This window comes from Martes martes, assembly GCF_963455335.1.
Source record: "Martes martes genome assembly, chromosome: 9".
Classification (NCBI taxonomy): domain Eukaryota; kingdom Metazoa; phylum Chordata; class Mammalia; order Carnivora; family Mustelidae; genus Martes; species Martes martes.
Genome location: NC_137896.1, coordinates 50,401,539 through 50,414,348, shown reverse-complemented (window position 1 = coordinate 50,414,348; position 12,810 = coordinate 50,401,539). Strand labels below are relative to the sequence as shown.

At 54.2% G+C, this 12,810-nt stretch overlaps 1 protein-coding gene across 1 annotated transcript in view; it reads right to left on the bottom strand.

The window, feature by feature from the left end:
- PYGB (glycogen phosphorylase B) overlaps window positions 1-12,810 on the bottom strand; it is a 57,637-nt gene that overhangs the window by 11,106 nt on the left and 33,721 nt on the right. Inside the window, exons 5-14 of the mRNA XM_080813922.1 lie at window positions 12,013-12,144; window positions 9,883-9,994; window positions 9,413-9,495; window positions 8,135-8,278; window positions 7,435-7,527; window positions 5,968-6,114; window positions 4,557-4,720; window positions 3,517-3,631; window positions 2,253-2,354; window positions 1,431-1,578 (exon numbers count right to left, since the gene is read on the bottom strand). Coding sequence (XP_080670048.1) covers window positions 1,431-1,578; window positions 2,253-2,354; window positions 3,517-3,631; window positions 4,557-4,720; window positions 5,968-6,114; window positions 7,435-7,527; window positions 8,135-8,278; window positions 9,413-9,495; window positions 9,883-9,994; window positions 12,013-12,144 — 1,240 coding nt within the window. The remainder of the gene's footprint in view (window positions 1-1,430; window positions 1,579-2,252; window positions 2,355-3,516; window positions 3,632-4,556; window positions 4,721-5,967; window positions 6,115-7,434; window positions 7,528-8,134; window positions 8,279-9,412; window positions 9,496-9,882; window positions 9,995-12,012; window positions 12,145-12,810) is intronic.

The following is a 12,810-nucleotide window of genomic DNA, read 5'->3' as shown; positions in this document are numbered from 1 at the left end:
AGAAGGAAGCCAGCGCACACCTCACTGGAACCTGGGAAGAAGGAAACCAAAATGGTGGCGCCAAATAGATGTTTTAAATACACTTCAAGAGACCTTCCTAGAAATTATACAAGACCTCAGTGAGTGTATTCGGAATGCCCTGAGTGTCCGGGAAAACTGACCCACAACATTCAGTACCAAGACCCAGCCCAATGACATCAGCACATGACACCTCATGACACCACGACACACCAATGTCCCCCCGCTCCAGACAGTGCAGGAGGGACCTAAAAGATGCTCAAGGAAAGAAAGTGAAGCCAAGAATGTCACCTGCAAATGTCCTACATGTTCTGAACAAGCAAGAACTCAGCACAATTCACACAAGTGGCTGTCATGAACCAGAGGGAAATTTGGGCAGAAGGGCAGAGCAGGACAGCTTTGCAGAAAAATGGGTGGTGAACATGGACTGTGTTCATCTTCAGACTGAGATGGGAATTGGGACAGCAGAGCAGAGTGACATGGCAGTCTGCTGTGACCAGGGAGAAAGCGAGCCTGGCAGGCAGGGGAGATGATGGGGGGGAATGGCCCAAGCCCCCAGTGGCCTGCCTGGTAGTACAGCTGGGCTCACAGGATGCCACAGAAAGCTAGCAAGCCCAGAAGTGGTGTGGTTGGGAAGGAAGCACTCGGGCCCACGCAGACAGACAGGGATGGCGTGGGGCACCCAGGGACGTCATAGCTGCTCACAGACAGGGGACTGATGAGGTGCTTCCAGCAGAGGCCCAGAACAAAGAAAAGGCAGAAAATAACCACCACAAAAGAAAACCATGGCAAAGAAAACAAAACGCAGACTCCGTGAACTGCTGTCTCTGGCCAGGGAGGGACCGTGGAGCGCCTCCTTCGGCCACGCACAGGCAGCCCTCAGTTGGGGCCTTTCCTGGAGGGTTGGCGCCAGGAGCATCAGAAACACTCAGCCATGAACATCACCTGTCCTGTTACTTAACTGTCTCACGAGGGAGCGGTTTCCTCCACCTGACCAATATGACAAGCTCTGTATCCTGAATAGAGTATTTGCGGTTCCTTGGTTTTCAAAATTAAGAGTCAGCGTATTAAATTACAAAATTCTAAAATCTAAGTTTTTGCATAAGCCTTTATTATATATATAAAAATCTGGCAAATATTCATATTTACTTTTAGTGGCTCTTTGATCCATGTTTGTTCAGTTTAAGGTACATGTATAAATTTAACACATACGATTTTATTTTGGGGAAGTATACTTCAAATTTCTCTGTTAAGTAAAATCTTCCCCAGTAACTCATGACGAGTCTACCGGATAGCAACTAATTTTGAATGCCACACTACGTGGAGCCTCTTGCCCAGCTCCCGTGTCCCTGTGGTGCTGTGGAGTCTGCTGGGGGCTGCAGCGAAGGCCCCGGCGCCCGGGGAACACTCACGGTTGTACAGGGTGATGATATGCAGACAGTTCAGCAGCTGCCGCTTGTACTCATGGATCCTCTTCACGTGCACGTCGAACATGGAGGAAGGGTTGATTTTCACCTTATATTCCTTCTCCAGGAAGGCAGAGAACTTCAGCTTATTTTCCTGGGGAGGAAAAAGGACAAGGAGGGTCAAACCCCCGAGTCCCCAAGGTCTGACTGAGGCTCCGGCTTTCTAGCCACACAGCAGGGCAGGGGCTCCCGGAGACCTTCTGGGGATAGGGGTGGGGCAGCGGGGTACTGAAGCTGGGCACACTCCCAGGTGGCAGAAATAAATGGGAAACTAGACCAAAAAGCAAACCTACGTAGAAGCAGAAAGGTAAGAAATGTAGAACGAAGGGGAGTTGTGAGTGTGGTGTCAAAGGACACAGATGGGGGCAGGCAGGGAGAGAAGACTCAAGAGGAAGGACTCTTTCTGGGGCCTAAGACCATGTGGCAGCCCAGCAGAGAGGCAGGCTCCAGAGGGACTGTGTTCTTGGTCATGCGGGTCACCTGTCAGGTTTGAGGGCTCCAGGGGCCCTGGCTCATCTGGTTGTGAGGCTGGCTGCCCCGGGGAGAGGCTCTCACGCTAGCAAGCAGTGTGCCACGTGAAGGGATGCCAGGACTGGATGGACTTTCAGAGTTCCTCCTGTGGACAAGCTCTTCCTGCAGAACTTGGGGCAACGCATACTTGGGCTGCTCTGGGGTCTGCACCCACCTGCCCGCCTGATGGTGACCTGAGGGCAGCCGCTGGGTCTGACACCCAGATCACGTAGGACTGCTGTCCCACACTGGGCCTACCTGCTTGACCTTGGCCACATCCCTGATGAGTGCCTCGTCATCAACCAGTGGCAACAGCTTCTTCAGTTGGCTCAGGTCAGTTAGGAAACCCTCTCCAATTTTCTGTAAAACATAAAGGGAAACAGTGTTTCTGCTCACTGTAGGACCTTTCATCCTGGAGACTGTCTTCCCATTTTGTCATCTCTGCCTCTGCTTTCCTTGCTGGATCTGCTCTAGCCTGGCCCCAGGCCTGCTTCTCTCTCACAATACCCAACTATCAGAAAACACCCCCAGACCGTGGCCGCAGCTGCTATGAGCAGTCCCTCCCCAGGCTCTCTCCAATCAGACCTGGGTTTGCTCCTGATTAGGACATCACAGTCTGGTCAAGCTCAAACATCCACAGTAATCATGCAATCCTTCCTCGTCCCCTTCACAGACACGTCCCAAACCTGGGGGCCAACCATGGCCCAGCAGCTCCTCACCCATTCCCAAGGCCTTGCACCCTCCAGCCACTTCCTGGTCCTGCCCTCTGCACTCAGCAGGGGGGTCGGTATGAATGCACTGCTCATCAAGTGCCCCCGCCAACTGCCCCTGTTGCTAACTTAGGATCACGAGGAAAACTCCTGGCCTGTTGTCCCTCTGCCTGCCTCTCCCGGTGCTGAGCCCCGCTGGCCGTCCAGCTCCCAGGTGGGCCATGCCCCTCCGCCAAAGGAGCAGAGAGTCAGGGCTCCTGGCTCCCTCCCCTTAGCCCTTCAGGTCTGTGCTCTGCTGGCCCTTTGCCAAGGCCGCCTTCCCTGACACACATAGCCAGACTGCCAGTGTCCCCATGGCAGGCCCTCACCAGGCGTCACCCTCCAGCCACCTGCTGCATTCTCAAGGCCAGCACAGCACCTGGTGTGTAAAAGCACCCACTTCCTCCTTCCTTTCTGCACAAGCACATAAATAATCAGCTTATCACTGCGTGTCTGCCTCACCAAACCTCTCCAGTGGGTCTGCGGCTGCCGCTCAGCTGGGCGGCCCCACCCCAGTCCTTCCCGAACCCCAGGACCTCACTTCTGAACCCCTGCACAAGCCACTAGGGCCACTGACTGGCAGTATAGCTTGGCTCAGTGCCCCCATATCTGACTCCATGTGTCCCCAGCCAGGAGCCACTGCCGGCCAACACACAAAGGAGGATCACTACCCCCTCAGCACATACTGGCGACAGGCCTGTGGGCCTTGGGCGACAGCTGAGGCTCTAAGCGTGCCCGCAGCTCCCTGGGGACTCAGGTGCCGTGGGTCTCACCTCCACGATGGTGTCGGCCAGCCCTGGGTTACACAGCAGCAGCCACCGTCGCGGTGTGATGCCGTTTGTCTTATTCTGGAACTTCTCTGGCTCCAGCTCATAAAAATCCTTAAAGCTAAGACAGAAGACAGGCAAGTATCACAAGAGCTGTGTTTGAAACAAGGTGAGCAAGGGAACATTAAGGAAATCCCCTGGAAGGTCCCAAAGTTCCGTTTTTCTGTTCTCTTTTCAAAAAAGCACAGAGCAGTCAGCATTACTGCCCATCTTGACCACAGTGGGCACAGAGCACACGCTTTTCAAAGCATTGCACATTCGGCCACAGAGCAATGACCACACAGGCACTGAAATCTGGCCATCTTCCACGGGGACTGTGACACTGGAGAGGGTATAGGCTATGAAGCCTGAGAACTGGGGTTTAGTTTCCTCATCTGTAAAATGGGGATGCACCCCACTGACAGGCTTGCTGCAGGGAATGAAGACTATTACACACGAAGCCCTTGGGCCGGCCCTGGGAACACAGAAGCCTCCACATGGACAGACCCAGTGTCACGGAGGTGCTCCACACACATCTGGGTCGAGGATGGAGGGAAGGAGTTCCAAGATCACATCCCACCAAGAGAGGGAGTGGAAGCATGAGATCCGACCTAAGAATACTTCCTTCCTCTCACTGACGAGCCCTGGCTCTCCCTGCCCTGACCTCCATGCTGTCTAGGCATGGGACACTTGTCCTGAAGTGGGGCACTCCCAGCACCTGGCCAGCAGCAGATGGTGAGGGGAGAGCCTGAAAAGAGGAGGGCACTGGTGACAAGAAGGCTCAGCACCTTAATACCACCCACTGAGTTGGAGCCCTCGGTGTCTTCAGCCACGGAAGGAAATGCCCTGGGCAGTTTAGTCAGTGTGCATGACGGCAACAGAGCAAGTGTGGAACGTGGGCAACAGGACTCAGCCACCATGTGTCTGGCTGCTAACTGTCCTCAGAGGCAGATCTGGGGTCAGGAAGGAGATATACCCAGCTCAGGGCAAATCCTGGCCCTACTCACACTGACTGCTTCACAATCTCCGAGTGGATCCTCGCCACGCCGTTGACGGCATGCGACCCGATCACACACAGATGGGCCATGTTAATCCGCTTGCAGTCTCCTTCCTCAATCACAGACATCCTCCGCAGGCGGTCCACATCCCCGGGGAACAGGGCAGCCACGTGCTGTTGCCAAGACAGAGAGCTGTGAGCAGAAGGCCCAGGGGGCCCACATGGAAGAGTCCACCTCCTCCAAGAAAAACCTGGGGTTGCTGTACCCCATATATGCCTTTGAGCTCCTGGACTGCACCTCCCAGAGCCCTGAGGGCAGGAGCTCTCCATGCTGCCGCCACCCAGGGAAGGGCCTGTGCTGGCCAGAGGACTCAGCAAACCTGCCCTGCCAGAGGCAGACAGTCAGAGGACCTTCGTGCTGAGGCGTGCCACGTGGCTCACAAGGACGAGACAAGAGTGCTGCCCTCCTGGCCTAGGCACGGTCCGGCCACAGTCTGATCAGCTGGTAATGGCTACTTTTTCATCAGAAGGTTAAACAACCGAACAACAGGGGCATGTGGGTGGCTCAGTCTGTTAAGTGTCTGACTTCGGCTCAGGTCATGATCCCAGGATCCTAGGATCAAGCCCAGGGTCAAGCCCCAGTGCGGCCCCACTCTCACCAGGGAGTCTGTTTCTCTCTCTCCCTCCACCCCTCCCCTCACTTGTGCTCTCTCTAAAAAAATTAATTTAAAAAACTTAAAAAAAAAATGAACAATGGGGGCGCCTGGGTGGCTCAGTGGGTTAAGCCTCTGCCTTCGGCTCAGGTCATGATCCCAGGGTCCTGGGATTGAGCCACATTGGGCTCTCTGCTCAGCAGAGAGCCTGCTTCCCCTTCTCTCTCTGCCTGCCTCTCTGCCTGCTTGTGATCTCTCTCTCTCTGTGTCAAATAAATTAAAAAAAAAATCTTAAAAAAAAAAAAGACCATTAAAAATGAACAACAAACACACCTGGACTCTAAGTTGCCCTTTTCGTGTACCATTCTCCTCTCTGCAGGTAACAGAGAAAAGACAAATGCTACTTGGTTTCCAAATCACCCAAATGCTGCTGTATGGCCCAGGACAAAGACATTTCAAGAACAGACACATCTGAGCCCCACTCAGGAATGGGAATGTTTTAAAAAGACCTGAATCCATGACTCCTACATACACTGTGCGGGTCTAGGTGTGGGGACTAGATATCACCCCTGCCACCTCTGCCAGATTGTCCCAAGTCCCCAGCTGGGCAGAGGCTATTCAAGAAATAAGGCACCTGTTCCAGGCCAGACGATTCCATGTGGAGGATGGGAGGGCCCTCTACCTCTGCCCACCACCTCCACCCCTCATCATGACAGGGGGTGGTCAGGCAGCAACCCCCAAGCTCCCACCCAAGTCCCTGCTGCTCACATCTAGGTGCCTCTGGTTGATGGCATAGATGATCTCCAGGTGACGTGGCAGGAGCGACTCAAACATGGACACAGGCCAGCGTTCCAAGGCCTCGGGTAACACGGTGTGGTTGGTGTATGCACAGGTCTTCTTTGTGATTTCCCAGGCCTAGAACATTCCAATGTGTTTTGTTTAGTAAAAGTTCTTCTACCAGATGCCTAGGCAAGGGGCAGGCCCAGGATCAAACAGAGATATTTGGATCCCACCAGAAAGGGGCCAGGCCAGCTAGCTATACATCTCTGCCCTCTGGCCCTGTCCAGAATCCTCAAAACCCACAAGTGAGCACCATGCCCTTTACATTTCAGACATGACCATGTACATTCTACTTCCCAACAGAGCACACACACATAAATGAGTAACGCTTACCTCACCACGTGGCATCATTCACTGACTTACTTTTCTTCTGTGTAAACCATTTTTTACTGGTGAACCAAGCAGAACACCAAACAATTTTCTAATTTATTTCCACCCAACTAATCTCACGTCCAGTCCGAGAACACTGGGAAACTGTGTGACCTCCCTCCACTGGCCAAGAGCAGATGGGACCATGGGGGTGCTGCCTACCCCACCTGGAAGTGCACCCCAAACCAGAGAGGGAGTCTGGTTTCTACACCATGACATAAAAGTTGCTCTACAGTTTTACATGTTGATTTAAACTAGATCAAGAAAATCCCACTATACAAGTATCTAGGACCAAATGAATCAGGAGAACAAACATAAAAACATAAACAATGTGTTTCTTTACACTTGAAACTTCTGGGGGTTTTGTCACAATTCTAAGATGAGGAAATGTATGTGAGAAGCTCTAAGAAGTGTCAGGATCCTTTTCCTGTCTTCCAGAAAACTGCTCATGTGCCTCTATACCACTGCCCCACCCACCGTGTTCTGGTCCCTTGGGGGAAACCCCAGACCCACTCCTGGAACGTCCTCCTCCCCATGGCTCTGTCTCCTCAGGGACAATGTCCCTTTCTCCCCAGGCCACAGGAGAAAAGCCTTCCTCAGCATCCTAGGGCCAGCTCAGTACTCACCACTGTTGTTGGGACAGGCTTGAAAGTGAAGGGGACACCATCACCCCACATGCAGGTTTGGGGGGGACACCATAACCCCATGTGTCCAGGTCTGTGAGGAACACTGTCATCCCCCATGCAGGTCTGGGGGGAACACCATAACCCCACATGCCCAGGTCTATGGGGGACACGACCACCATACATGCAGGTCTTGGGGGGAAACCATAACCCCACGTGCCCAGGTTTGGGGGACACTGTCACCCCACACGCAGGTCTTAGGGGATACCATAACCCCACATACCCAGGTATCTGCAGGGGACACCATCACCCCACATGCCCAGGTCTGTGGGGAACACCGTCACGCCACATGCCCATGATTGTGGGGACACCATATCTCTGGTGCCCAGCCTTCGGTGCTCACCTTGTCCCAGTCCACTTTCTCCACGTCCACCAGTATCCTCATGAGCTCAGGGATGGCAAGGGCTGGGTGGGTGTCATTCAGCTGGATGGCGACCTGCAGTTTACATAGGGCCTCCCCCTCAATCCTCTTGCCTGCACGGCGCCACTGTGGTCATTGTGTGCAGAATGGGGGTCCTCAGCCGCCCACCCCTGAGAAGCCTGGTCTACAGGGCCAACAATGGGAGCTAAAAGCATGGCACAGGTGCTGAGCCCAGCAGGACAACCAGCCAAGGAACAGGGAGTACAACGGGGTCACAGGTGCCACAGGGAGGGGCCAGGAAGACCCCGGAGGCAGGTTCCTCAGTAGGACCTTCGGCCCACTTCCAAGGCCCTCCTCATGCTCTCTACTGCTCCCTCTGGCCCAGAATGTTCCTCTCCCCTAGGATACGTTGGCCTTGTTTAAAAACAAAGAACCCAGCCTGTCAAATGCATCATGTTTCACCCATGGGAACCTTTTACAGTGTCCCTTGCTGCTCCTAGGATGCCTTGTGTGGCCCTAGTCAGGGAGGAGGGGCCCAGCCCCTGACGACAAGGAGACCAGGATAAGGGGAGACTGTGGTCCTGCCCTCCCCTACCTACCCAAGCCCCAACCTTGAGGAAGAAACAAAGCCTGGGAATGTCCTGCCTTCTGCACCGGGGTCAAGACCCATCAACCAACCAACCTTTTCAGGGAAGGTCTCGAAACAGGTCCTTACTGGGTCCCGGCAGCCAAACTTGGAGGACTTAAAGCGGCGAATGATGTCCTGGAGGGTGGCAGCCACCACAAAGTACTCCTGCTTCAGGCGGAGCTCCTTCCCTTCGAAGAACTGCAGACACGGGATAGTGCTGGCATCACCAACAGCCAGCAGGGCCACCACAGGCCCTCGAGGGACCCCCTCAGGACCCAAGAAGGGCACTAGGCTGAGGGATCCTGCTCCAGGGATGCAGGGACACATGTGTGCATGAGAACGGGAGCCCTTGGGGGCCAGCACGGCACAGACACCTCCACCCCCCATCCCCCGGCCTGGGCCCAAGGTCAGGTAACCTGCAGCTCAAGGGCACAGGCATTAGGTGATGACGGCCTAAACTGCATGTGATCTTCAGACAGGTAGGCAGCCAGCACAGGGTCACACTGCCCTGCATGAGGACAGAAGGCATGCAGGTCTCGTTCCCTAACACCCAGAATCAATCGGGAGCACAAGCTCCAAAGCTTTAGAATCTGCTTAAAATCTTGGTGGGGGTAGTGAGGATGGGGTGTGTTTGGTTGTGAGCCTTTTAGCACCAATGCCCTTTGCTACTAATGTGCACATATTACTCGGATTAAATAGAAAACACAAACCCACTAAGGCGAATTCCAAGGGCTCTTGCCTGGCAACAATAACAAAGCCAGCGGACACTAGACTTGGTGGCAATGGAGGCTGTGGTTGGGACTTCATCTAGTGGGTGGTGGCACGTACTAAAAGTTTTTCAAACCATGACTGCATATGCTTCAAGGCATCACTGACAAACAGGGACTGCTGTCCCCACTTGAGAAAGGGGTCACCCAACTCTCAGGGAAGCAGCATCACATGGCAGAAGAGCAGAAGCTGGCCACATGTGAGGTCTAACGAGCTCTCACGTTGCCCCCATGTCGCCCTGCATATGGCCTTGTATGGGGTCAGCTAAGAGCCAGCCTGCAGGGGCAGCCGTGTATGGGGCAGCGTGGATGTGTGAGAAGAGGCCATGGACCTCCCAAAGTGTCCCCTTAGGGAGACGGCAAGGGGGAGATGCTGACAGGCACACACAGACTCGTGGGGCGTAATCAAGCATGTGGTGCCGTCCTCACCCCAAGGAACCACATGAGGGCTGCTGGTGGCCACTTAGGTGGTCTCGACCTGATGATAAGTGTGGTTCTTCTAGACAGCTCCGGCCCCCCAGGGCACTTTCCCAGTAGTTGAGAACCAACCACATGAGCTACTCACATTATCATTTGGATACAGGACTCTGGAGATGTTCTCGGCCAGGTTCCTATCCAGGACTGCCTCGATGTAGCCACCCACATTAACTGTGAGCAGAGACGGTGAGGTCAGGATCCGTGGGCCTTTCCCTGACTCCCCATGTGCCCTCTGCCTCCAGTTTCTCCCTCATCTCCCTGAACTGTGGGAGGGGCATTCCCAAACAGGGGGTGCCCCCACAGCCATGGTTTCACTGAGCCCTCACACCCTACAGGACCCCAGGCCCCTCGCTCCTTCCTGAAGGCACAGGGTCCCAGGAGCACCAGCTTTGCCCGGGGGTGCTCCCTGGGAGACCCCAGGTCTCTGAGGAGCCTGCTCTCTGCCTTACAAGGAGAGCCTCTTGCTCTCCACAGCAGGGACAGTGCAGACAGGACAAGAGCTCTGCGGGGCAAGTTTGGGGGAAAACACCCAAAAGAGACAAGAGAGGCAGAACACACAGTCATGGAGCTTGAAGTCGTTGGGCGCCTTGGCAGACCACAGCCTCATGGTGTTGACAGTGTTGTTCCGGTAGCCGGGCACTGGGGTGTCGTACGGCATGGCCAGCACCACCTGGCCAAGAAGAGATGGTCCAATCCAGTCAGTCAGAGATGCAGGCCCCAGGCCCAGGCCTCCTCATCCCACCAGTAACATTGTGCTGCATGCTGGCGGCCAACCTGCTTGCCCTCTGACTGTTCTTCTACTCCAGACTCCCCAATCACCCTGTGACAGGCCACAGTCCAGCCCAAGGGCAGCCCAGGCCAAGAGCACCCGTGGTGGCCCTGCAGGAAGTTCCTGACCACACTCTTGAAGTCACATCTATCTTCTCTGAGTTCACCTCCTTCAACACTGGCATTAAGAATTCGTGGACTGCCTGGGCGGTTCAGTGGGTTAAAGCCTCTGGCTTCAAGTCATGATCCCGGGGTCCTGGGATCAAGCCCCACATGGGGCTCTCTGCTCAGCAGAGAGCCTGCTTCCCTCTCTCTCTGCCTGCCTCTCTGCCTACTTGTGATCTCTCTCTGTCAAATACATAAATAAAATCTTAAAAAAAAAAAAAAAGAATTCTTCCCACTCAGCTGCTCAAGGGGCCACTGCATCAACCTCACTGATGCTCAGGGCTAGCAGCCACACCTCCTCAATCCTCGTCCTCTGCCCGCCACACTGTCCCTCTTCTCGCTCAACTCTGTTTGTGCAACTGCAGGACTCAGCTAACTTCTCCACAGATGGCTTCTATTTCTGACTCCATTTCTGAAATGTCTGCAGAAGGTCTTGACCTCTAACCCTCAGAGAAACCAAACCAGCCCACACTCTACTCACAACGGAAAATGCAGGGCCTATGCTCCAAACATAGGGCCTGCCACGTCCCCTCCTGACTCCCCTCTGTCCACAAGTATCTTCTTTACTCTTACCAAGACAGGAAGATATACACAAGTCTCATGGTCACTTCCAACCCTCAGACCCCTGGAAGGGGCCTCTCACACTCAAGCATGTCTGTGGGGGCTCATACAGGTTCAATTCTGTAGCTTTACAAGATGAAATCCCCTCCTACAGCCAAAAGGACTATAGGATAGCATCACTAGAACCTAAGTATCACCTTTCCCCTCCCTTTCCTTCTCCCCCCGGCTCCCCAAAGCCTTGTTCAAGCCAGTTACAAGCCCTCCAAAGCATCCCTAACCACCCCTCCTTCCCAATCCAGGGCCAGCCCTCCAGCATAAGGCCCCTACCACTCATCCTGAAATGCCCCTATGGTCTCTACGCTTCCCTACATACACTGATATGCTTATCTTCTACAAGCACATTCACTGGGATAACTGACCCCTTCTTTGTTCTTTCAAATTAAATACAATGTATGATGGCATGTTAACATGGCTCCAGCCAGCATTAGCCTGTGCACCCTGTTTAAAACTTATGCTGCAGAAAACCTGGACGACTCACATTTGCATGCCCAGGGCTTCCCCAGTCTCTCAGGCTCACCTCCCCACATCCAGACGACTGAATCTTGTTCATTACAGCTATGCCCCAGGAAGGCTCTCCTGCTACCTCTGCCCCCTAAGACCACCCAGATGGGTACTACCTGCCATACCAGAGCCTAGACTGGACTTGCCATGCTCCTGTCCCCTTGTCAATGCCAGTGCCCTGTTCTGGGACATCTACCCAGCTCACCACATTGCCCAGGGCTCAGATGGCTCAGTGGTGGTGGGTGACACCTGGGAGGCACTACTAAGGCCTGTGGTGTACGGCTGAGAGCAGGCATCAAGCACCTGCTCTCTGGAGATGCTGGGGAGCTATCCGTGTTCCCCAGAGCCTCAGTGCCCTGCCCCCATCACCACACTGTCCTGCCAGCCGTTCAATGACTGCTGGTCTCAACTCCCACACAAGCTCCCCATGGAGCCTTTCTCCCTGCCTGGGCAGCTCCCAACAACCGACAACCGCTAAGAAGCAGGCATATGAGCACAAAACCTCCCAGGCCTTCACCTTGGGTCAGGCTGTGTGGGGAAACCACATAGCGTGCACTCCCAAAGGGAAGCCGGTATGACCAAGAACTGCGGCCATCCCTCACTGCACCCCACACTTCCCCTGGGGGAGGCTACCTGGGTGTCTAGCCACTTGACGCCGTCAGGGGTGTGCTCCACTCTCCCGTAGAAATGCACAGGCAGCATGTACTCTGGCCGCGCCTTCTCCCAGGGGTTGCCGTAGCGCAGCCAGTCATCCGCCTCCTCCACCTGGAAAGGGGCCGGCAGTGAGGGCAGCAGGCCCTCAGCCCACAGGGACTGGCCGTCCAGGCACTGCTGTGTCGTGCAGAAACAAACCACGGCCTCTGTGCCCGGGAACATTTCCAGCTCTGGTCGAGGCCTCGTGTTCAAAACTGAACATGTTGGACTATTAAAGAAACGAACTCAGGAAAAAGCATTAAAGTGAAGACATTAAGAATCGCCGGAACTTAGGGGCACCGGGGTGGCTCAGTGGTTAAGCATCTGCCTTCGCCTCAGGTCATGATCCCAGGGTCCTAGGATCAAGCCTCGCATGAAGCCCTGCATCGGGCTCCCTCTCCCACTCTACCTGCTTGTGTTCTTTCTCTCCCTGTGTCAAATAAATAAAATTAAAATAATAATAATAATAATAAAAAGAATCACCCGAATTTAACAATAAAAAGGAATGAAGTCCCGCTGCATGCTGCAACATGGGTGAATCTTGCATACACGTGGAGTCAAAGAAGTACTGGTAGGGTACAGCTCTATTCACAGGAAATGTCTAGAACAGTCAAATGCATAGAGACAGCAGGTAGATTAGTGCTCGTCCCGCATGAGGGTGTGACTGCAAATCCGTGTGGGACTTCTTTTTAGGGTGATGAAAGTATTCCAGAAATAGTGGTGATAGTTGCCCAACTT